Genomic DNA, 24,852 nt, shown 5'->3' on the forward strand with positions numbered 1-24,852 from the left:
TAATGGAGAGCGTGAGTTCATCCTTTGGGATCCAAGAGCTGGACAAAGCTTGAAGTGAAGGGAAATATGTCTCAGTGAAGGATGGAGCAGCTAAGTTTGAGGATAATCACAGCAAAGCGGAGGAGTACTGAAGTATCATCCTGACACAGAGATGCTGCTGAAGTCAACCACATCACATCATGATTTCCCAAATGTCAACTCAGAAGTTTCAGGTCACCCAAACACAGGTTTTGAAATGCTATCACTCTTCTAAATAACTAAAATAAAGTCTTTCCACCAAGCAACTTCCTGAAAATAAATGTGAAATTTAATCTTCTCTAAACAGACAAGCCTAGCTGCCTTTAGGATTTTGCACTCCACCTCACTACTCACTTTGTACCTGCATAGCACACGCACATGAAATTAATTCTACGTTTCAAATTGCACTGATTTCTCTGAGAAAAAAAACTTTCAGATTGTTTACGTGGGAACATAAATATGTAGATGAAAGCAATATCTGAGGCAGGCCAAATTAATCACTGATGAGTGGCAAACAAAATCTAAACTAACTGACATTGTTTTAATGTTAACTTCGCTTACTGGAGAAAAATATATTAAAATAGGGTTAAGAAGAATATACATCACTTCTGCTTATAACTATTAAATATTACAACATTGTCATTGGTTGGACTTAATAGCTATCATCACCAATTCAACTCTTTCCTTATGCAGCCACATTCTAGTCATCACCAGAAGAACTGAAATTTCTTTAACATCGACTCAAGAGATCATTATTCTTCAGGCTAAGAGGCAGCCATTTGAATCTCTAAGCTGCCTCTGTTCTTTCCAACCAGCAAAACCAGCATCTGGTTTTGAAATGGACAAGATTACAAGTGTAAATGTTCACTGCAGATACAAGTATAACAGCCCACCAAAAATTTTACACTCCAACTATTACTCGCATCCATGCTTGGCTGTAGGACTGCCTGTGACCCCCAAGAACTTAACAAGTCACTGCTTTTCAAGTCACAGTGCCACAAATACATTTAATCAAAAGTGGCTGACTGAACAGAGATATTGAAAGAAAGAATACTTGTTTTAAAAATTAGTTTCAGAATAAAACTACTTTTGACACCACCTTCGTCCCATGAAATTACTCTGATGACAATATTGTGTCAACTGTCTCACAATGCCATTTTCTTTAAAATTGCATAGTTTTATTTCACTTCTACTCTTAAACTCCTAGCTCATGCAATGACAATATCACATCAAAAAGCTTACAGATTTAAAGAAGAGAACAAGAAAAAAAAATCCACAATATAAAACCTAGGTCATCTTAATATATATATATATATATATATAAAGGGATTGATTCAAAGGGACTTGCAAATTGTTGTCTCCTACACGCTTAAAATCTATCAACTTTTCAGCAGCTGTTATTGATATTCCAAGTTTTTAGTGCTTTTTAAATCTATTACTAAATGTGCTTGTTGATTTTTTTCAGTTAATTTGTATTGACTTCATTTTGTAATCATTCATTTATATATATATATATATATATATATATATATATATTTAAACAGCATCCTCATATACGTGATATTTCATAGAGTTGCAGAATGGTTCAAATTGGAAGGGACCCTTGCAGGTCATTTTACTCCACCCTCGTGCACAAACCAAGGTCAAATCAAAAGATAGGCTAGCTGGTCTTAACACCTACAGGATGGAGAACTCGCCTCTTTAAGCATCTGCTCCAATGTTTGTCACATCAACACTCACAACAATTTTTTTTTTTTTCCCGAAGTATCTAATCAGAATTTCCCCCATTCTAACTTGTCTCTACCTTCTCCCATTATATCACCAGGAGAGAAGAGTGCCTCCTCTTCTTATTTATCCTCTGATCAGGCCATTCGAGAAAAGAAAAAAGGTCTCCCCATCTCTCTTCTCCAGGATGAACAAGCCCAGCTCACTCAGCTTTCCCTGGACATTCCATGCCCCAGTCCTCAACCAGCTTAGTAGCCTTTTGCTGGATTCAGTAATCCATGTCCATACCCCTCTCTATTCTACTAAGGAAGCCCAGAAATGGACAGAGAAATCCAGATGCATCACATTAATGTCAAAAAGAGGAGAAGGACCTTCATGAAGTTCCTGCCAGTCAATTTCTCTAACTTATTTCTACCACCTGTCTAGGTCCCTCCAAATACAATCAAGTACTCCATCACAATGAAGTTAGTGAACAGTATTTTCCCCAGTACTATCCCTTGAGGGATCCCACTATTACCTGACCACCAGCAGGATTTTGTACTCTGATCACAGCTCTGACTCCAGCCAATTTTCTACTAATGTTATCCACTTTGACATCACTGAACTGGTGAGACACTAACTGTATACTTACAGGAGACTATGTCAAAGGACTAAAGCACTAAGGCTTTCTATGTATGACTAATCCTTTGCAAAGCTATATTAGATCAAATAATATTGTCTGCAATTCTTGTTCTTCACGTGTTCAGTAGTGGTTTCTAAAATGATCTGCTCCATCACCTCCCCTGAACAGCCTGCAGTTCCCTTTAACCTCCTTATTGCCCATCTTAAGGATGGGTAATTATGTTATTTTTTCCCAGTTCTGAGGAGCTTCCCTCTGAAGATGTCCAAGATCAGCCCCAAAGTCAAGTCGGACAGGTCCTCCAGCACTCCCATGTGCATTCCAGCTGTTCTACAGACATGTGCATTTCTAAGTGATTCAGTGATCCCTAACATTGTCCTCATGCCCTACATGTAAACTGAGGAACCTGTAGGGCCTTGGGCACTAGTCATACTCATTAAAACTGAGATTAAAAAAAACCATCAAATATATCCACTTTTCACTAGGTCCCCCTAACCTCAATGAGCAATGGGCCTACCCTTTTCTTAGCCTTCTTCTTGTTGTCAGTGTACATATGGAAACTTTCCTTGTTTCTCCTCACATCCCTTACTAGATGTGATTTCTCCTCACATCTCTTACTAGATGTGATTCAACTCCAGTTTAATTTTAGCTTCCCTGACTCCATCCTTGCATAAGCAAGCAATGTCTCTGTATCCTTCCCCAGCTAGCTAGTCCCCACATCTGCCTTTGTGTGCTTACTTTTTGTACTCAGGCTCAGTGAGGAGCAACAATTTCATCTAAGACAGCTTTGTGCCATGCTTGTTCAGCACTCTGCACATGGCAACAGCCCATCCTTTATGCTCTGAGAGGCTTCCTTTGATCAACCAGCTCTACTGGGCCCCTTTGGCCTTCCAGGCACCTCCCCACCAAGCAGGTCCCTGAACAGGTCCAAATCTGCTTTTCAAGAGCACTAGACATAAATTTTGCTGCTCAGCTTAGTCACCTCTCAGGATTGTAAACTCAAGCCACATGGTCACACAGTTGGTTAATCTCAGGCTGTCCTCAACTATCATCCAATAGCTCTTCCTCATTTGTGAGGGTAGCATCCCCTCTAGGCCTGTGATGGTGTCACTTTCATCTGCCACAAAGAAAATGTTATCTACCTTCTTTTCTTGATAGATGAGCTGCAGCAGACACTCAATAAACATAACATCATTGGTGTTGATCTGTTCTCTGATCCATACCCACAAGCAATCTACTCTTTCGTAGTTTTACTTCTTTCACCCTCCTTAATCAAAACCTTTACATAAATTCTACATTAACATTAAATGAATGTAAATTCACATTTATATAAATTATACATGTAAATTAAATTTCATAAATATCAGTAAAATGAAATTTATATAAATGTAAGCAAATTTACATAGTAATTTTAATGTTTTTTTCTCTCCATATTAGATCAGCTGACAGGATTGCAAAATTTATTTATTCTTGAGGGAATCATCTGCTTTTATGTATAAAAAGTTCCTGGCACACATGGGATGATTATTCCTTTAAGCTATGGTATACATGACCTTTTATTGAGTAGGCTGCATTTGCCAGACTCAGCAGTGTTCTTCATATAGTCACTTGCTCCCAGGTAACCATCACTATTTAACTAATGATATCATCATGTTCCAAATCCATTTAATAAACATGAACGTATTACAACAAAACATTTTCAACACAATTGAGAACTTTTTGGACTATAGACCTGACAGAAATCTACAAAGAAGATACTTAAGAGTTTCTCCACATTTTGGGAGCGGACTTACGCATGAACCCATACACCCATTGTATGATTACTGACATGAATGGACTCATCTCTTGATTTCACACAGGATCCAATCAAGGGCATTTGGCAGGACCATACAATGAAAAACTTGGGGCTGACAGGGTGGAAATTAGATGGCATTAATCAAGAAAAACAAACTGCTGCTCACAAACAGATGGCATGACCTAATAACACCCTACCAGCCTCTCATTTTTATGCAACTCCTCCTTCTAGCTCCTTCATTCTTTAATGCTTCTGGCTCTGATGCTAGTCAGACCTTTCCACGAGTCAACTCAATTCACGAAGCCAGCTGAATCCAGGAAAACAACAGCAACATTTTCTCCAGGATAATGAGTTAAATCAGCTCTCAGTAAACTCTGATGAGTAAAGTTAGCTAGTAAAGCTAGCTGAAGCATGAAGGTGGGGAAGAGAGGGAGTTAAGAGAAGCAAAATAATCTCTTTTTAGCAACAGTAAGGTGTTAGGCTGTCTTGATGCAACCTGTGAAGCTGCAGTCTAATTGGAAGCCTATATCAGCTTTAAGTCTACCTGCAACTGTAGCCTGTAGCCTAATTAGAAAGCAGAGCTGTTACTGCCAGTAAGAAAGGAAGTCACAAGAACCCACCCACAAAGCCCAAAGCCAAAATACCCTGCTCTTAAGTCACCAAAACAAAAAAGCAAGCAAACAACAACAACAACAACAACAAAAGAACAGATACAAATTGCCCAGGCAAAGCCATCTAGTACCTGCATAAGGTCACTCACTTCTGGAACCGCAGATTTTACTCAGTTGTACATTTCTATCTGTTTTACCAAAGTCCAAGAGTTCAGAGATATCAAAGTAATCCGTAAGTATATCACTTACACATGCACAGTGGGAGGTGTGGGTGGATAGAATGTAAAGGCTGGAATAGCAGACAGAAGAAAAATTAATGAGAAGAACAGTTTCTTCTGCATAAATGTGTTGAGCTTGCTGATCCATCATTCATGGGAATTAGTTAAGAGAATCCAAGAGCATGACAGAAATGCTTAGTTCATATTGTTTGTTGACTTTCTCTAAAATAGTACAGCATGTCTGATTTGTGTTTATACACGGCTACATTCTCTTCATCAAGGGAGTTAAAAAAAGGTTTGATCCAAGAAATAAATAGAAGAAGTAAATAGCTGTTACATACTGGTAACTACCTCCTTCAGAAAGACAAAGGAAGAAGTAGTTTTCATTAGGTTTTGCTTTTTTTTTTTTAACAATAAGATACTGAAGTAGCGACAAAGTACTCAAGAATCCCTTGCTAATCAGCATTTTGATGCATACATGTTCCACACAACATATTAGATTTATGAAAATAAGCACATCCTCCCAATGATGCGCCACACTGCCCCAGTGCCAGCTTGGTGACAGGTAGAAAGCTGAGCCTCCTGAGCTACTCAGAAATATGAAGTTAGCTGGTATACCTCTGACAGCCCCTGCATTGTGCATTGCAAGTGTACCTAGAAAAGTGTGCTTTTTTTTTTTCCCTTTTGAAAATAGACACTAACAATGTAAAATGCAAATCAAAGGTAAAAACACATGGTTTAATTCAAGTTTCCTTACTTGATAGGTTTAACTAAAGATTAAATCTGACGACAATCTACCTATCTCTAGACAGAAGCAACACATTTTGGAACAGAAAATTGCTCTGCATTTTAAAACGTTGCTTAGTTTTTTCTTGTTGTAGTGCTTTCATGTTTTTCATGAATTAAATTTCTGAATACTACCATATAATCAATGCTAAATTTTAAATGAGATTACAGTGTCAGGTTCTGGGAGAGATTGGAAGAAAGGAAGTGAACTTTGGATGTCACTGTATCTGAGACAGCAACATTATCCAAAAAAAAAAATAAATTCAGAAGTAAACACACAAACTTCACTCACAAGACAAAGCAACAACTGCATCTGTTTCCATACCTCACATTGCTCACATACCTGGTCCTTTTCTAATAAATCCACTGAAGTAACTGCCTCTTCACAGTACATATGCTAGAAAGCGATGTTAGTGTGACCACCAACTGAAAGGACTTGACTTTTCAACAATATCTATATAGCATGCTGGGAAATGAAACAAAAAAAGTCCCAGCCAGGATGCCCCTTCCTCTGAAAGAGAAAACAAACTTTAGTCCCATAACGATCCTGAAAACGACGATTTGAACATGTGTCTGTACAAGTAATGATAAAAACTTAGAACTTCTTCACAGTGAGGGTGACGGAGCACTGGAACAGGCTGCCCAGGGAGGTTGTGGATTCTCCTTCTCAGGAGATATTCAAGACCCGCCTGGACACCTACCTGTGCAGCCTGCTGTAGGGGGGCCTTGCTTTGCAGGAGGGTTGGACTCGATGATCTCTGTGGTCTCTTCCAGCCCCTACAATTCTGTGATTCTGTGATGTGCCCAAATAAAAAAAATCTCAATGTTTCTCGAATTGTCTCATTTGTTCACCAAGACTTAAGAAAAAAGTTTAAATGTCAATTCAGTCAGAATCTGTTCTGTAGAATAATATACTTTTATTCTTACCGCTGTTTTAGTCGCCATTAGAAAACACCAATGATTGCTGCATCAGCATGGACTTGAGGCAAAAGCACAACAAAGAACAGAAATTACATACCGAGCAAAAAAATGGTCAGAACTCAGAAATCAATATTAAAGCAGACAGGAAGATTTCAGATACTATGCATGGAAAAACATAGAGGAACTCTACTCTTTCTTTTGTGGCTATTAAGCAGCTTCCTGAAATTTACCTCTTCTTACGTTTTTTTGTTGTCATTGGTTCTAGAGACATCATCTCTTTTCCTGTTTGTGTTACTATTGCTTTGGATATCAGTACACAGGTAATATAAGTATTTACAGTTGCACAAGGTCCTTTACGACAAGTGGGATTGTGAATACTCTTGCACTGCACTGAAATCAAAGCAGTCCACAGTTTCATTTACGCTTCCAAGACACTTCATCTCCCCTGTGACACAAGTGAAAAGTTACCCATCCACAAAGAATAACTACAACACCTTGCCCTCTGCCTGCCCCATTTCTGGAGATTATTACTTAACAATAATCTATATTAGCAATCACTGTAAATAACTCATTCTGCTATAGTTTTTTTTCCCCACCTCATCTTGACTTAATGCTATTATTATTCTTCATACACGGTGTTATTACTTCAGTGCTTCCCCAAATAGTTCCCATATCATTTCTATTTTTCCTCTTATAGGTAATAAAGTTATTTATTTTCCATACAGCTAATATAGTTTCTTCTACATCTTCTACTGAGCAGCCTGCAGTTACATTACAACTTCAATCTGGCATTCATTAGGATACTAAAAATTACACATAGGTGAGTGGGAGGGAAAAATGAGGATTAAGTTTCCAATCAGGTCAATTTACAGAAATGTCAACACTGCAGAAAGGAGCAGCCAGAAACATGTGAGCAGCAGTAGAAAGGCCACCCAGACTTACAGGAGATAGGAGCAGAAGAAGTACACATGCACTATTTGTCCTTGTCTTGTCAGTGAAAGAGTCCAGCCAAACAGTGCCAAACAAAAGGAATAAAATCATTTGATATGCTGGCACCGTGCCATGTTCTGTGGACAGAAACAAGAGAGATGAGTCCATGCTCTGAGCCAAATGTGCCCATGCATGGCCATGTAAGAGAAACAGAGCTACATTAACTCATTAACATTTTGGCTCCAAGATAGCCAAAAATCCTAAGGACAGATAAACAACTGTTATCTTCAGAAGGGGATTTTTTTATTTTTTATTTTTTTAAAGAAAAAACCCACACAAAATAAAACACACCCCACCTCCTCCACACCAAAAAATAAAAATAATAATAAAAAAATCAGGCTCAGAGAGGAATCAAAAAGACATCAATGGCAGGACAATGGCACAACAGCTGGCAGACACAGTACTCATAGCACTTGAAAGGTGGGCTGGCTTGCTCCTTGTTATGAAGGTGAGCAGAGAGAATTCACACTTTGGCTTCCAGTCTTGCACATTCTGAACTCTAAATGTCTCAAATAAACGGCAGCATTTTCCAAAGTGACAACATGCTATTCAGACTCTTTGCCCTTAACATTGAAAGGATAGCACAGTACCATTTCTCCTTTTGTGCCCCCTTTGCAATGCTATCAAGATAGCAACTTCAGGTAATGCCTCTTATGGACAGTTCCCCCAGGCAGTAACTTACTGCACGTAAGCCAATAATACATTTCCGCTTGGAGCAGTACATTTCCAATTGGAGCTGTGATGACCAGTGCTATGTGAACTTCCGTGATGCTGAGACACAATGCTAAAGAGTTGCATATTGGACAAGAAACACTTTTGAATGCTAAGACAACACCAGCATATGGCAGTGTAACTTTTGGTATGAGCACGATAGAGGTAGATTTGGCTAAATTTAACCTACTTCTTTGTATATCTACCCATAGCAAGCTTATTTTTCATCTCACTTTAATTAATTAACCCAGAGAAATAAATGCACTAATGTACTCAACATATTATGCAAAGAAAGAAAGAAGGAGGAAAAAAAGAAGGAACAGTTTTTCAGAAGCTAGCATTTTATACACCTTCCACTGGAATTTGGTTACATTCTGCCCAAAATATCTGACAGGTTCTTAAACACAAGTGAGAGCAGTAAAATACACTAATTTGAGGACTACAAGCAATAACAAGTTACTCAAAAACAAATGAGCTTTTTGGAAATCAATATTGCATGGAAGAAATACTATGATGAAACAAAATATAATCGTATAACTCTAAAGGTAAACACTTTTCTTTTCCTAACCCTGTGTCTAAATTTCCTGAATAAAACAAATGGCTTACCTAAAAGTAAAAGAGCACAGCTACACACTACATTATCTGTTAAACCTTCTTCTGCACTCTTCTTCACTTTATACCAAGCTAAATATTCTTGAGAACAACAGGGAACCCTTGGAATTGGTCAATAGATTGATTAATGCACTGTACTGAGCAAGCTAAACAGGATCAGGATGTTTACAGGTGTTCTTTCGGTAGACATTAATTGCATTGCACTAACAAGATAGGTTTCTTTCTGTTAAAGATGCTATTTACAAAATAATTCAGACAAGAAGCCAACCATAAAGGTTACTGAGTAAGAAAAGCAGTCAAATATGCTCTGATAAAGTAAGTACATCAAACTGATTCAGTTCTGTAACATACTGACAAGTTAAATGGGGAAAAAAAGGAAAAAAAACCAGTAACTTTTAGGGCCAAGGAGTCTACAAAGAAAAAAAGTTTAAGTAAAGCACATCTACCCCAATACATAAAGAAATATAAAGAGAAACAATCAAAAATTCTTACTAGCTCCACATGCAGATCCAAGCTTTTAAAATTTATCACATATGTAATGACTCAAATAAGCTCTCACTGACCAAACTTCAAACCACTGGCTTCCCAAATTGCCTTCGTCAATACATGGATCAATAAACAAATACCCTTGTGCATAGTTTCTCTTGTCTACTACCTTTATACTGGCAATGCAATCCATACATCCGCAAAACCTTAAAGTCAGTAGTCAGCTACTCGTTGCACTGGTAAACTTTGCTAGTTTGTCCGCTAAAACTGGGAGACCTGGAAAGCATTCTGTCTGATTGAACTTGCAAAATAGTGTTAATTAATGTTCCCAGGAAAAGCAGGGGATTGCTGGCAGGGAGTGGACCCCGTGTTCCATACATAATTGAAAAGCAGTCTTCTTTCAAAAGTCTCAGAGCACCTAGCTTTCATCAAGCACTACTTCCCCATTCACATTTGTTATACCTCACACATACATAAAAACACGATTTAAATTTATTCGTGGGTTGGTGGTTTCATTTCTATAGGAGAAAAACCCAAGTTAAAATGAAGTAAAAGGCCAAAAGTATCATCTATATTATATGACCTACACATTAAAGCTTTCCTTCCTGAGCCACGTTCATACAAAAAAAATCTGTATTATAACAAATTTCATGACCTTCTGGCTTTTCTCTCTCATTTACACACATCATGAACATGCTGGTCCCTGCACAGAAATTTATTTTGGGTCATGCGGGTGACATAAAAGCTATTTCAGTTCTGCAGAAGACAGAACTTCAGTGGCACACAGCTAACCTTCCAGATCACAACTAATATCTCAGCTCTAATTCAGACAGGAAAATTAAAGTTGCATGCAAATCTAAGCGTGTAATTTTTGTATTTCTTTCAGGCACCCCAGAGGTTTATCTAACCTTCGTGTCCATGCACACCACCAGCTTACATACCACCTCCTTCATCAGCTACACCAGAGCAGCAACTTTTCTTTTTTTTTTTTTTTTTTTTAAACATCCACACATCAAACTGGATCAATAAACTGATAAATGCCAAATTCTTTTTTTCCCCCAAAGTTATTATTTTAAATCCATACTTGTTCCCTGACCCAATTTGCTGCACAAGCACATGCATGTCAGAGCAACTTGGAGTATACAGCAACATGAGAATGCATCTGGGAATGACAGGATATGGAAACGAGCAGCCACAGACATTCTGCCTAAAATCCATGCAAAAGCAATTACCATGAAAGTGTGGTTTAAGACTACTTGTCAACACACTTGTCATTCACATTGCCCTTCATAGCCTATGGTCTCCATTCTGAGTTAACCAAGCAGTCTTCCACTAGGGAGCCCAAAACATCAGCCTAAGCCTGAATCCACAATGTTTTATTGTTCAGGACTGGGCTTTTATTTATTTATTTTCCAAAGAACACATAATTTAGTTTTATTCTTTAAAGCAGGGCAACATGCAAGGTCATAAGTCATTTCTGCAAAGTGAGAATTAATTCCTTTGATATTATTCACTGTAAAGAAATGTTTCATTTGTGAAACGATTTAATACTGAAGCACATCTTCAGAGATGTAATCTGTTTTCCTTTAGTCACGCTAGACAACAACTGCAACCAGGGACCTTTCCCACTACTATTAATGTACTTACTGTGGATTTATAGAAGAATGACTCACAAAATTACTATATATCCAATCCAGGCACATTATCTATCTGTCTGAAAGATCAGAAACAAAATGTCCATCTCAGGACATTGCTATTGTCAGCTATAATTTAGGCATTCTTCAAACTGCATTTGTATCCAGGAGGGTAATAGCCCTTACATTAAAAAAGACCTTCATTAAATGGTTCCCCATCATGCAGGCCATTACAGGCTCTCATGCGCTGGTCCTGCATAGCCTCAGAGTAATTCTGCTTTTAACAGGCAAACCAAACAAGGTAAATGAACTATCACCTCTAAGGGTAGAAACATCTGTAAATATGTTATTAACACAGATAAAACCACCCCCTCACAAACCTTCAGTGACATAAGAACATGCAATTATTTATATTTTCTTCTACAAAATGAAGTTATCCTCACATAATGAATAGTCCCTTAATAAAAGTGGGAAAAAATCCATATCCAAAATTGGATTTCATCTTAATAGCATTCTCTAATTTCTATCTTGTCCTGTACAATGTATAAAATTCATAAATCTGAAAACACAGGCCTGCTCGAAAGGACTCATTACAACGTACAGAATGTGTTTGTCTCCCTAAGAGGTTCAAAGACAATTAGCTAGGTACTTCAACTTCATTTTCATCACTGCATCTACAAAAAAACAACACTCAGACACCAATCTCACCTCACACAAAACACAAGTTTCATGTTGTGGAACCATTTCTACAAAAGGAACAACTAAATAGACTTGGTTTATTCAACCCAGGAAAAATGATGTTGGAGAAGGGCATACACTTTACAGTAAAAGCATTAAAGAGCAAAAAAAAAAAAAAACCAACTACAATGGAATGGCATAGGGAAGGAGATTAGAAATCACCTTGTCTCACTTCCTATTAAGTATAAGACACTAACATACATCAAACAGAAACAGCATGTAAAACAATTAAAAAGAGATTATTCTTCTCATAATCTGTAGCAAACAGTGGCACTGTTATAGGAGTCCTCTGTAAACTGTATAGGAGACCACTGAGATTAAAGCAAAGGCAAGAAGGGAAAAACATTAACTCATTGAGAACATTAGGATCAGAGAGTTTCTGTTTGAGAAAATTCCTTAATGCAAAGCAGTGGGAAACAGAGAGAACATGCTGAGGACTTATCACACACTTGTCCTTCTCCTATAGCCTTCTTTAGTTAACTACTAACAGGCTCCCTCAAAACCAGCCAATCTTTGGCTTAATCTAGCACAGTCACTTTTATATCGTACACATTTTATATCACGGACAACAGGAGTTTTCCAAGGTTTTAGCAGGTAATCCAAAGGTTTTTAGCATGTAAGCAGCAGTTCTAACAATTTAGAAGTTGTTCTTTGAAGCTGTACACAACCACCTGCTCTACACATTCATTTTATTTCTAAATTAATCATCATATACTGCGCTTTTCCCATAACAGAAGTCAAGTGGCTTTTTCCTTCACTGATAATTTGGGAAATGCAATGTAGATCATTACAAAAAAATAATAATAATCTGAAGCTGCATTAATTACTCAGACATAATTACACTTGTCTTGCCAATAATGATTACTATGCTTTCCATTATGAAATGCTTTCACACTTTCAAAGTCTTCCAAAACACATGCAATTAGATTTGAAATTTTCTACTTATCCTTCTCCAAAGCAAAATACTGAGTTAAACCTTTCCCTGAAAATCAAAAGAAATAGAATAAAATTCAATCCCCAAACTCTCCCGCTTGCCATTTAAAAACTGAAAAAGAAACAAAGAAAAGAAAAAAAGAGAAAAAAAGGGCAGGTTAAAGTAAGACATTTTGAAGCTACTGAAAACTAAAAATTGACATTTAAAAATCAAATATAATGTTTTACGACTGTAATGATTCTGAGTCAATCTGACACTATTACAACAGCACTCCTTGTGACACAAAGGAATACATATTTCTCCTGCTAAAGACAAGGTTTCCCAAGAAATCTAGGAGACAAGGACTCCACACAGGACAAAGAATGACCATGAAGAGGACTTCAGCATGGGTATTAAGGAGCTTCGTGACCATCAGAAGGATTACACAACTTAGAGATGTAGGGACAACAGTCCCTACCTGAACACCTCTGTTTCTTCACTGCTCTGAGAAACTCTTCTCCATTCTCAGATAAAACAGGAAAAGAGTGGGCTTACTCTGGTCCCTAGGAGATTCCTGGTTTTACTAAAAGATTGAAAAGAAAAAAAAAAGAAAAAAAAAAAGAAAAGAAAATATATATATATATTTTGCAGAAGTCAAAGCAGCAGCAGTTTGATTTTACCTGTACCATCATTACTGTATCATTCTGTACTTGGACAACTGTTTAATGAGTGGTGTTTCCTAACCTACAATTTCAATAGTAATCAGGTAAGTGGCAAGGTCAGCCATGCTAAAAAACAAAACAAAAACCAGAAACACCTGTGTGGAAAATTATTACATGCGGTTATTTCCCTTCTGTGTTTCCTAACCTCCTGCTGCTCCACTTTCCGCAAGCCCAACAAAGGAACTCAACACATTTTAGAATTGTGCTACCTTCTTAGACTTAATGTAAAACTGAAGATTGTCTAGGCAATGTGCTATTCCAAACAAAAATTAACTTCAGTATAGGGACACAGCCTAACTCTTCTGAAGACTGAATCAGATGAGACATAATCAGACACAATCAGATGAGATTCACTTGCAGTCTGGATCTCAACTACAAAGCATTAAAATTTTTAAACAGTGATCCAAAAAGGGTTGAATTTTAATAAAAATCAGAGCCTCTTCTGTATCTGTTTTGGATCAGTTCCAAAACATCCCATTGTTCTGGTTTTTTTTTGTGTTTGTTTGTTTGTTTTTTTAAATCAAGTAGCCACAATTTCACATACAGTTGTAAAAGAAACCTTCCTCCAGAAGAATCCGCATGCTACATTCATAGGAAACGGTTCTGTAGCAGAACTAAACAGAAATCAGTTGCCAAATTCAGAGTGCACTGTGTCACTTCACTCTGAAGCCTGTCTAAAGATGACAGGTATGGTGTTTGAGAAATGCAAGAAAAGCTATCTTGTCATTTAGATTCATTCAAAATAAAATTCCTCAAATTGCTGTTCTTCCCATACAGAATGTACCTGAAGTCTGAGAATACCAGATTTTTTTTTTTTTTTTTTTTTTTTTTTTTTTTTTTTTTTTACAAAAAACACTGCAATTAAAATACCCACATCATCTTAACAGAGTGCATAGACTGAAAGATATAAACTTGAAAGTGACTAGTTTCTCCCTTCTTAAGGGAGATATTATTTTGAATTTCTTAATACAGGAGTAACAGCATCAGGAACAATGATGCTTCAGGGCTGAAGTTAACACCAACCTGGACCATCAAACAGTCCATTAATTATAGAATGGAGCTTGATTAATACATTAACCTCTTATGTAACATGTGGGTCATGGTAACAAGCACTATGCCAGTGACTTCACAGTAGGGGAAATCCAGATATTTAGCAGTTAAAAAGCAAAATTATATTCACTAACATCTATTAATAAGCCAAAATAATACATTAAATGAAGAAAAGAAATGATTAAGTGGTTAAGTCATGCCTGTGTGGCAACATCTCCCACTCCTCCTTCACACATACCCCACTTCACAAAACCTTTTAGAGACAAATAAAATAGCCATGACCTTTCTTCCTCCTCTGCATGATTAATTACTTAATGTACTATTAATTGGAAAATGTAGCTGAATTTCAAATGCTTTCATTTTCTCAGCATATCATGCTATCAGGGAAGCTCCGATTAAGTTGTTCATCAAAGGTGAGCAGGCAAGGTCATGTAGGCTGTACCTCTTCAGTTATTCATTACCTGTCCTAAATAGTAATTAACAACAGCAATATTTCCATAAATCAAAGCTTTTCTGGTTACCTTCAGATGATGATCAGACTGGGGGGAACAGAGGGGGCAGAATGAGATTTTGCATTTCTTCTTTTTTTTTTTTTTTTCCCACCATTTGTTCTATTACATGCCTGAATTATTCAATCAATATGCTAGCTATCATTTAAGACAAATTTCACTGCGAGTCAACTGGAATTCCATGCAGAACAAAAAAAAAAAGTTTTCACTTCCTTTCTCCCTTTGCTATGTCCCCAACATTCCCACTTTAAAAAGGGAATTTCATCTAAGAAAGTCTCTCAATTTCTCAGATTTATTTCCTATCAGTTATTTCTGTTTCGTCTTATTACTACCAGGAACAAATTTAAAGTGGAGATCACAGAGCACAGCCTTAAGGTCATATTCAGTGAAATCCGATGTTTTTAAATGCAGAAGTCTATTCTATCAAGTACCCATGTGATTTCTCACCTTGAGGCATCTCAGGTGGCAAATAGTGAGGCTCTTGAGCACTGACATGTACCCAGTCGAAGTCATCATACAAATCCTGATGGTAGTCACAGGGCCCTGGACCATCATCGAAGGTACATCCCCCTAGGGAAAAAAAACGTTGTTAGTTATAAATGCTATACTTATTTAAAAGTAGAGATCCTCCAAGATTTTTGCCGAGGCATTAACCTTGGGTGCATAACTAAGGAGCCCACATATCTAGTAGCACAACTCTCAAAGTTGTCTGCACATAGCTAAAATCCGCAAGCAGCTCATCCATCAACGTTCCTCTCTTTGTAAGACATCTCTGCTTCATGCAGACTATTTTCCCCAAGATCATCTCCCATCACAACAGGAAATCACAAGCTGAGCCCAAGTGAAAAAGGCTCAGTGTCCTCAGGACAGAGAGCAATAGGCTGTTCAGACCAGGGCAAAAACAAAGCAACACATTAAGCTAGAAAAGTAACAGTTCAAGTCAACAACCTTGATGGACTGAAAGCATAAACAGTCCAAACACCAACTACGAGTAAATAAATGCTGTGCTCAAAACAACAGCAGTCAGCACAATTAAAGTTACCTAGAAATGAAATAACTACTGCAGAATACATTTGGTAATATTGTTTTATTAAATCAATCCAGTATAACAGAATGCAAATTAAAGGCACTTTTTCAGTGCCTTTACAACACCAATCTGGGAGGGAGCGTTGAGTGGAGAAGGGCACACAGAGGGACCTGGATCGATAGGCCAAGATAAACCACATGAGTCTCAATAGGGCCAAGTGTCTGGTCCTGCCTATTGGTCACAACAACCCCAGGCAACCCTACAGGCTTGGGGAGGACTGGGTGGATGGAGAGGGACCTTGGTACTGATGGACAGATGGCTGAACATGAGCCAGCAGTGTGCCCAGGTGGCCAAGAAGGCCAATGGCATCCTGGCTTGTAACAGGAACGGTATGGTGAGCAGGACTAGGGAAGTCATCCTGCCCCTGTACTCGACAGTGGCGAGGCGTCACCTCGAGTACTGTGCTCAGTTTTGGGCACTTCAGAAAGAACATTGAAGTGCTGGACCAGGTCCAAAGAAGGGCAACAAGGCTTGTGAAGGGCTTAAAGAATATGCCAAATGAGGAACAACTGAAGGAACTGAGGTTGTTCAGTCTGGGGAAGAGGAGGCTGAGAGGAGACCGTATTGCTTTCTTCCAATACCTGAAAGTTGCTTACAGTGAGAGTAGGGTTGGTCTCTTCTCACTGGTGACAGGACAAGGGGAAATGGCCTCAACTTGCACCAGAGGTGGTTTAGGTTGGATATCAGGAAAAACTTCTTTACAGAATAGGGTTGTTAAGCACTGGAATAGGCTCCCCAAGGAGGTGGTTGAGTCACCATCCCTGCATGTATTTAAAAACCATTCAGATGTAGTGCTCAGGGACACGACTTAGCAGTGGGTTGTTAGGGTAGAATGGTTAGATTATGGTTGGACTTGATGATCTTTAAGGTCTTTTTCAAATTGAGCTGTTCTATGATTCTATAATTCAGAGTTACACTAACAAGTATGAAAACTCTACAACTGAAATTATGAGGAATGACTGAAGGAAGTCATATAAGGAAGTTATGAGGACAAGTGACAGGAAGAAAGCAGGAGGGAAGGAATACAAAGGGTGAAGAAGGGAAAAAACCCAAAACTTATGTAACACAGTAACATCCATTCTATCTCAATCCGTAAGTTTTTTCTTACTGCATTCTTCACTGAGAGCAATTAAGCGGAGTAGGAAAAAGAAGAAAATGTGAGGATAAGAGGAAGAGATCAACATTTAAGACAAAAGAAACAAAGGAATCAAAAGAATACAGTTGAAGAAAAAGTGGAGTGTAAACACCAAAAAAAAAATGTACATCTGTCAGGCATACAACTTTGAAGCATCTGTTATTCCCATTCACAGTAAGCAGTCCTTGAGCATGCTATTTCTGCTCAGAAAAACCAGGAGAGATTGAAACAGTGAAAGAGAAAAGAGACATTTATCTTTATTTCACCAGTATTTTGAAATCCAGGAAGAGTTATTTAAGAACTCAAGGGATAAGCATCTGGAAATCAGAGGAGAAATTTCATGCATCCTCTCTTCCCTATGCTCAGTAGTTGGTTATATCAATCCCATTAACAGCTATTGTTGCAACAAAATTTGCTCCTTCTGGCTTAAGCCAGAAGATACACCTTAAGAATAACAGAGTATTTCTCATTTCATAGCTCGTTTGAATTTAAAGCAAAATATGGACAAATACCATAGCTCTCAAGAACAAACAATAAAACATTATGGTAAATACCAGTTTCACAGTAAGATGAGGCACCTGCACTCCTGGTAAATGCTTTCAGCCCACACTACAGCCCAGAAGAAAACATGATGCAGATGGGAAATGGGGAGGATGACAATTAGGAGCTATAGTCATTGCTGCCTTCCGTACAACACACCAACAGCCTGGAACAAGGACTGGCCAGAAAACAAGGAGAGGAGAATTGGGCACACATTTCATCAAATTGAGGTTAAAATATTTTTACCTAATCACGAGGGAGTATTTAACTTTCATATGAGAGGCACATAGTTTGCAAAATCGAAGTGATCATCTCAGGGGACTTGCATTATACTAAATTTCATCGATAAATCCTGATCATGTTCCAAAATGAGATTATATTTCATCTTCACTGAGAGTGAATTTCAATTCCCACTGTTCTGAAATTCATTCAGAACGTGTCATATATTCAAAGTGACAAAACAGCCTAAGGTTTAGCTAATTCTACTCCTCCCTCCAAAATCACCGAGGACACCTCTTTGCATGCTTGTTAACCAACGTACTGGTTGCTTGAGGACACCATGAGGGCAAAGAAATCCCCAGGTTGTAGAAAAATTCCTGCTAATACCTTGCATCATGAAACCTTACAGCTTAAAGTTCATCTCCATTACTTTCTCAACTGTTACACCGTGACAACACAAGCACGACAACAACAAAAATCGAACCCGCGTGTCACTTTCCATACTTGGTTGATTACTACATCAGTGTCACTGTCACTGCCAAGTGCAAAAGGAGAAATATTTATGCAGAGTAACATTTATGTCTTTAAAAGTTCCAACTCCAATGCCCTATTATCACCAAGAGACTTTTCTAATTAACATCTGTCATGATAAAAGCCAGAAAGATTTAGAATATAAATCTTGTTCTTTGATTTAACTTACAATACAGTGCTATGATCACTCTACAGCAAAAAAAAAAAAAAAGTATGTTTCCTTTGGCATTTAATTGATAAATGAATAGTAGTTTCCCTTAAAGGGAAGTTATCACTGTCTGCCACCCCAGCACCAAAATGACATATGGCTTTGAAGCACATGCCTGCAGGGCACCCATTACCCTTTTTAATGGTTTAAGTGCCGTCAGTATATAAATTTAAACTACCAATGAATCTTGGAGACTCATTTGGAAGATGAATGTTCTTAATTGCTCATCTTTGTGCCCACTATTAATTTTAGTTATCAGGACTCTGATTAGCAATAACAATGAGCCTGTTTTTAGGCAGCAAGCAACGAGAAGCTCCTCATGTGCAGCATACCACTGCTACACCAACAAAACCAGTGTTCATTTATTGCACACACACCAACAAAGTTTATCAAGATGGATTATTGACCAGCTGCAAAACGCACCCTGTATAACAACTGCCTAAACCAGTGGCTTTCCCTCGTGGGGGTTCATCTCCTCTTCTTACCAACAACTTCACCTACCTACAAATGTCAAGTAAAAGCCACTGCTGTAGCTATTTATTCAGCATAACACAGCAAGGCATTTTAAACATTTGCACATTATTTCTTATTACTTAAATCACTTTCAGATCTCCTCTGTCTTAACTGCCCATTGCCTGCTATTTGAGCAACCCTTGATATTAAGCAATAAAGTGCATGGAACATGTTTCATGGAAAACACAAGAAGAAACGATGGGTGGATGAAACCTGTAATAATAATATACTCTGTTCACAACATATGTTTAAAAATCTATCTTTAGCCACTCAAAACTTAAAACCACATCTGAAATACTCCATAGACCAGGATTTCTTAGGACCCTAATTCGTCTCTTGAGCCACTATTCACAGTAATGTACCAGCACTTTTCATACCACAAAGCAGACCAACGTGATGAACGTTCAGTACCTTCCAATGAGGATCAGCAGCTGAAATCAAATGCACACTAATATCTCCTGCTCAACGTTCTGCAGTCTGCTGATATTCTCCCAGTGACAAGCTAGAAATCTTCAGCTCAGACAACTGCAAATTCTCCTAAAACTCAATAAAAAGTTACTGCACTACCAACCACTTTCCAGTTACATATCACCACCACCTTCTTTTAGCTGCAGCTGACGTAGCTGTAATTTATCTCCAACACTACCCTGCTACTGAAACGTGTGCATACCTATCAGCACACGCAGCACGCTGCAAACATTGATTTGTGTACCCCTGCTCAATATCCCAGCAGGAAGTACACAGCGCTGACATTCAAACACCCTTGGAGCTTGCAGTGCCTAAACCCAGATTTGCTTTACATTTCTAACACCATGCTGAAGGAAAAGGCAGCACTGGATTCAAAGCAGTACAAATCATTGGTCCTATCTCAACAGCTTGGCATGAGCTTAGGGATGAAAGCAGGTAGCAGCTCCTCCTGTAAACAATGCTGCTATTAGCTGTGGGCATGGTCCAGAAAGGCCAGATAGGCTTTCTGAGGGGCACCTGCAGACTATGCCCCAGAGAAGCAGAGGCCATGACCTGCCGCACCTCCAGTCACAGCAGTGGCATCAACAACGAATTCAGCATAAAGAAAATCAAGCAGTCCAGCAGAGACACAGTCAGTCAACAGCACTGATGGAACTAACTAGAACCATGGAAAACAGAAGAAATTTTAAATCTGGGTGGGTATATTGTCAAACTCGGATCTACAGATGAGAAAACTATAAAACTATGACATTATGTTAGGTTAACTTAATTTGTTAAGTTTTTGAGGAGGTATCTGTGAAATGTTTACATTCCACAGAGGCAAAGCAAGCCAACAATTCACCATTCCCATCACTTTTTCCTCTAACCTTCACTATGTCATGAACCTCAAGTTAAACACACCTAGAACTCTCACACTTTCCTTGCCAAGGTCCTTCAAAAACAGAAGTGATAAATCATGCCAGACAGGAATAAAAATTTCCTGACCGCATGCCTGTTTTCATTTATAAAAGATAACGAATCTTTAATGGTCATTATAGGAAAAAAAAAAGATATGAATATCTCATGCTAAATTCTAGAAGAAGTAAAGCTCCACTAAATAACAAGGTCATCAAGATTAACCTAAATTTAATCTTAAAATCCCTAAGATTAACTTAAACTTAAATAAGTCATATTATTCAGCTTTAAACATTGTCTTTAAAAATATTTAAAGATACTTGAATTTAAAGACAAATTTAAAACATTTTTATGTATTACTGAAATATTTCTTTATAAGCAATCGTCAGTGCTGGCACTGCTCCAATTCTGATTTCTCCTATACCTTTTCATATTAGCCCAGAAAAGAGGAGTCAAATCATTTATTTCCTCACCAGGTTATTAAAAAAAGAAAAAAGAAAAAAAAAAAAGAACTTGCTACAGACTAAGACAAGAATGTGTCAGTAACTCCCATAAATAAATGGATCTCCGGTACAACTCTCCTGTGGCCTTCCAAGTCACCAGGTGATGTCAGAAAAGTGATTCAGACTTTGAAATAATTGTCTTTAACAAAAAGAGGTGTTGTCACTACAGTCCTGAGAGGTCATGTAACTTCTATTGCTTAGAACAGAAACAGTCAGTTGCACATGACCTGTACATCAAAATTCCAAGAAATTTAATGTATCTATAAAAGTTATTAGACACCACTATAAGATTACTATAGTGGAGATCTAATGAATTCTGGATGAACAAAACTATTCCCACATACCACCTTAAAATTCTGTATGCCAGTTTTCATATTTAATAAGGCATTAACAACACCAGTACCCTTCAAAATATATTCAGGATAGCCATACAAATATAAATATATACACATATTTATATATATCTCCATCCAAAATGTTCAAGTTACATGAACTGATAAGACTAGCTGATGAAGAATAGCAATATTTACTGGCCATACTTCATATCTTTTTAAAAAAAAAAAAAAAAAAAAAAAAAGACCTTTAAGAACTGGGAGTAGGAGGAGGGAGTGTATGTCTGTCTGTATGTAGTCTTAACATTTCTAATCCAACAAAGAATATATTCCTTTGTCTTAAGTCATCCCACTTAGAGAATTTTATTTCTTTTTTTAAAAATATATTATATATAACAACGGGAACTTTGAAGCCTCATACAGTAACAGTATTGAAGCACTAGAAGTCTCAAGTACATGCTTGCTAAGCCTGGCACTGTGTTTCAGAAACTATTCATAAGGCCATGAAAGACAACTGCACCTTCTAGTTGTGGCATTAAGATAAAGAGATGGGAAATCAGTGTACCTGATTTGGTTTCCAAAGCTAGCAGATTTTTATTTTACGTTTTGCTTTTTTTAAAATTAGTGTTCACTACCTATCAGCATTACAAAGGATTTGTTCTGCCACTGAATGACATGTATAGAACGGCAGCTGAAAGAACCCAAGTTTACAGTTTACTGGTGAGATCTGTTAACGCATGTGACTATTTCTGGTGTTATGCAAAACCCACTAGTAACATCTAAAATGTCACATTCCTCAGTTTTAAAGGACTAGTTATAATGCCAGAAGTTCATCTGCCAAAACCAAGCAGATGACTAAAAGAAAACTGGGAAAAAAATACAGTATGAAACAATAGCAGTACTACAGGCACACAATGAGATTTTCTCATCATGGCTTTTGCTTTACGTGTGGACCTGCTACCAATAGCTTGAGACTCATGTATGACGGTGTCATACCAGGAATGAAATACTATTTTCTCATACAAATGACTAGTTGGAACAAAAAATGCTCCTTTTATTCAATAGCATGCTTTTACTTTTCTCTACCACCTGCTGTAAAAGCATAATGACTAGCTCTGAATCTATTGAATTAGATAGCTCCATGGTAAGGACTCGGTAGAAAATTATGTTTATCCAGCATGTCAGATAAAAGTCCTGTAAAAATTTAATTTTTTGCTCACATTGATTGGCGAATTCAGTGCTTGAGGAGAAAAGAGGCACTGCAACAGGTCATTCGTCAGTTATGTATATGGGAGCAGACATTGCTTTTAAAAAAAAAAATTCACCTATCTACCTGGGTTTCTATCATGGTATACCTCAACACACTGAAAGTTATCATATTCTCAAGGCAATACCTTACTGCTATTACAAATGTTCTAAAGCACGCCAAATGCTGAGTATTCATATACCTGTTCGGAATATACTAGAAATTACTATTAAGCAATGTGAGAATAAGCATTAAGAACTTATGTTTAAATGTTCACGCTCAGCATTACCTACTGAAACACAGCTGAAATAACCCTAATTAACCTATGGCATCTAAAAATATAAAATGTCAGATAAGTTATTTAATTTAAAAAAAATACAGTGAAAACAGTAGCTCTTGAAAATGAGAAGTTCTCCTTCACTACAGAATGAAGTCAGACCAAGTGCTCACAGTATTTATCTTCTCTGAGACAGTATCTTATTTCATTACACAAAACATGACTGATTACATTTAAGAGCAATAACAACCCAGGAAACTCAATTATCCACAAACACCTTTTACGATTTTCTAGCTTTGTTTCTATTACCAGTATGTTTTAATCACCCTCTTAATTTGAACATGGAACTCCAGGTCTCATCTGGAAGCACTAGTGGAAAAACAAATGCAAATAGCTTAACAGGAAATATGCTCAATTATTCCCAGCTAGAGTTATTTTATTTTCATCGCTAGACTTTTTTTGTAACAACAGTCTAAGTAATCTAAAATATCACTGCAATATTTCAGAAAATTAATAAAATCACTACATTATACGAATCACCCTGAAACTAAAAACTAGCCCTACCCTCCACAGCCATAAAGTAGCACCATAACAAATAAAAGCAAACCAATAAACCTAAAGAGGTCCTACCTATACTTTTTTTCCATTTTAAATCTGCCTTTTATATTCCTTATTAGTAACATGTTCCAGCTGATTTTAGAAACAAAAAGATAGGAATTTGAAAAATATTAGGTACAACTAATATCGTATGCAGAGAGCCTCAAGCAGATATCCTTTCCTACCACCTTCAGGAAACGGCTTCACTGTTAATCGCAACATTTATTCTAACCTCAAATTCTAGGAGAGCATGAAGACTTTCAGTTAGATGCGGCCTACATGACCATGCCATTTATTAGATACATTCTATTAAATTATTCCCCGCTATACCACGTCTGGAAAAGCTATCTTCACTTCCAGTTTTAAAAGATACAACACAGAATCTGCAGGAAATTTTTCCATTCTTTACCAGCAGTGAATACAATGGAAAAAAAGGAAAGAGGCAAAAAGTGGAAGATCATTGTCTATTACAAAATGTTTCAGTTTCTAAATTAGGCAAAACCTAATCTGAACAACAGTGCCTTTAAATTTCTTCCTGTTCTCTAGGGAAGAGAAGCTTTTTTCTTGCAGCCTGGAAGGCCAACTATGGTCTGGGCTTTATTAAAAAAGGGGTGGCTATCAGGGAGAGGGGGTAATTGTCCCCCTCTACTCAGCTCTTGTGAGGCCCCAGCTGGAGTACTGCATCCAAGCCTGGGGCTCCCTGTACAGGAAGGATGTGGAGCTCTTGAAGTGGGTCCAGAGGAGGGCCACTAAGATGATCAGAGGGCTGGAGCACCTCTCCAAGTGAGGAAAGGTTGATGGAACTGGGCTTTTTTAGCTTGGAGAAGAGAAGGCTCCAGGGAGATCTCACTGAGGCCTTACAATATTTAAAGGGAGTGTGTAAACAGGAGAGGGAACTGCTGTTTTCATGGGTGGATAGTGATAAGACAAGGGAGAATGGTTTTAAACTGAGACAGGGGAGATTTAGGTTAGATATAAGGAGGAATTTTTTTTCACACGGAGGGTGGTGTGAAAACACCACTGGAACAGGTTGCCCAAGGAGGTTGTGGATGCTCCATCCCTGGAGGCATTTAAAGCCTCTGGGCAGCCTGGTCTAGTGGCTGGTGACCCCACCCATGGCAGGGGGGTTGAAACTAGATGGTCACTGTGGTCCTTTTCAACCAGGCCATTCTATGATTCTATTAATCTATTCTTTACTGTAGAGGCAACAACACAGCTAGCTGTGGAGAAATAGTGTTGTTTGT

General features: G+C 37.8%; 1 protein-coding gene across 7 annotated transcripts in view; it reads right to left on the bottom strand.

Moving 5' to 3' along the window:
* PTPRK (protein tyrosine phosphatase receptor type K) overlaps window positions 1–24,852 on the bottom strand; it is a 392,958-nt gene that overhangs the window by 291,449 nt on the left and 76,657 nt on the right. For all 7 annotated transcript variants that reach the window (XM_048937155.1, XM_048937158.1, XM_048937157.1 and 4 more), the window contains exon 2: window positions 15,506–15,628. In XM_048937155.1, the coding sequence (XP_048793112.1) occupies window positions 15,506–15,628 (123 nt within the window). The remainder of the gene's footprint in view (window positions 1–15,505; window positions 15,629–24,852) is intronic.

Source organism: Lagopus muta, chromosome 2 (assembly GCF_023343835.1).
Source record: "Lagopus muta isolate bLagMut1 chromosome 2, bLagMut1 primary, whole genome shotgun sequence".
Classification (NCBI taxonomy): domain Eukaryota; kingdom Metazoa; phylum Chordata; class Aves; order Galliformes; family Phasianidae; genus Lagopus; species Lagopus muta.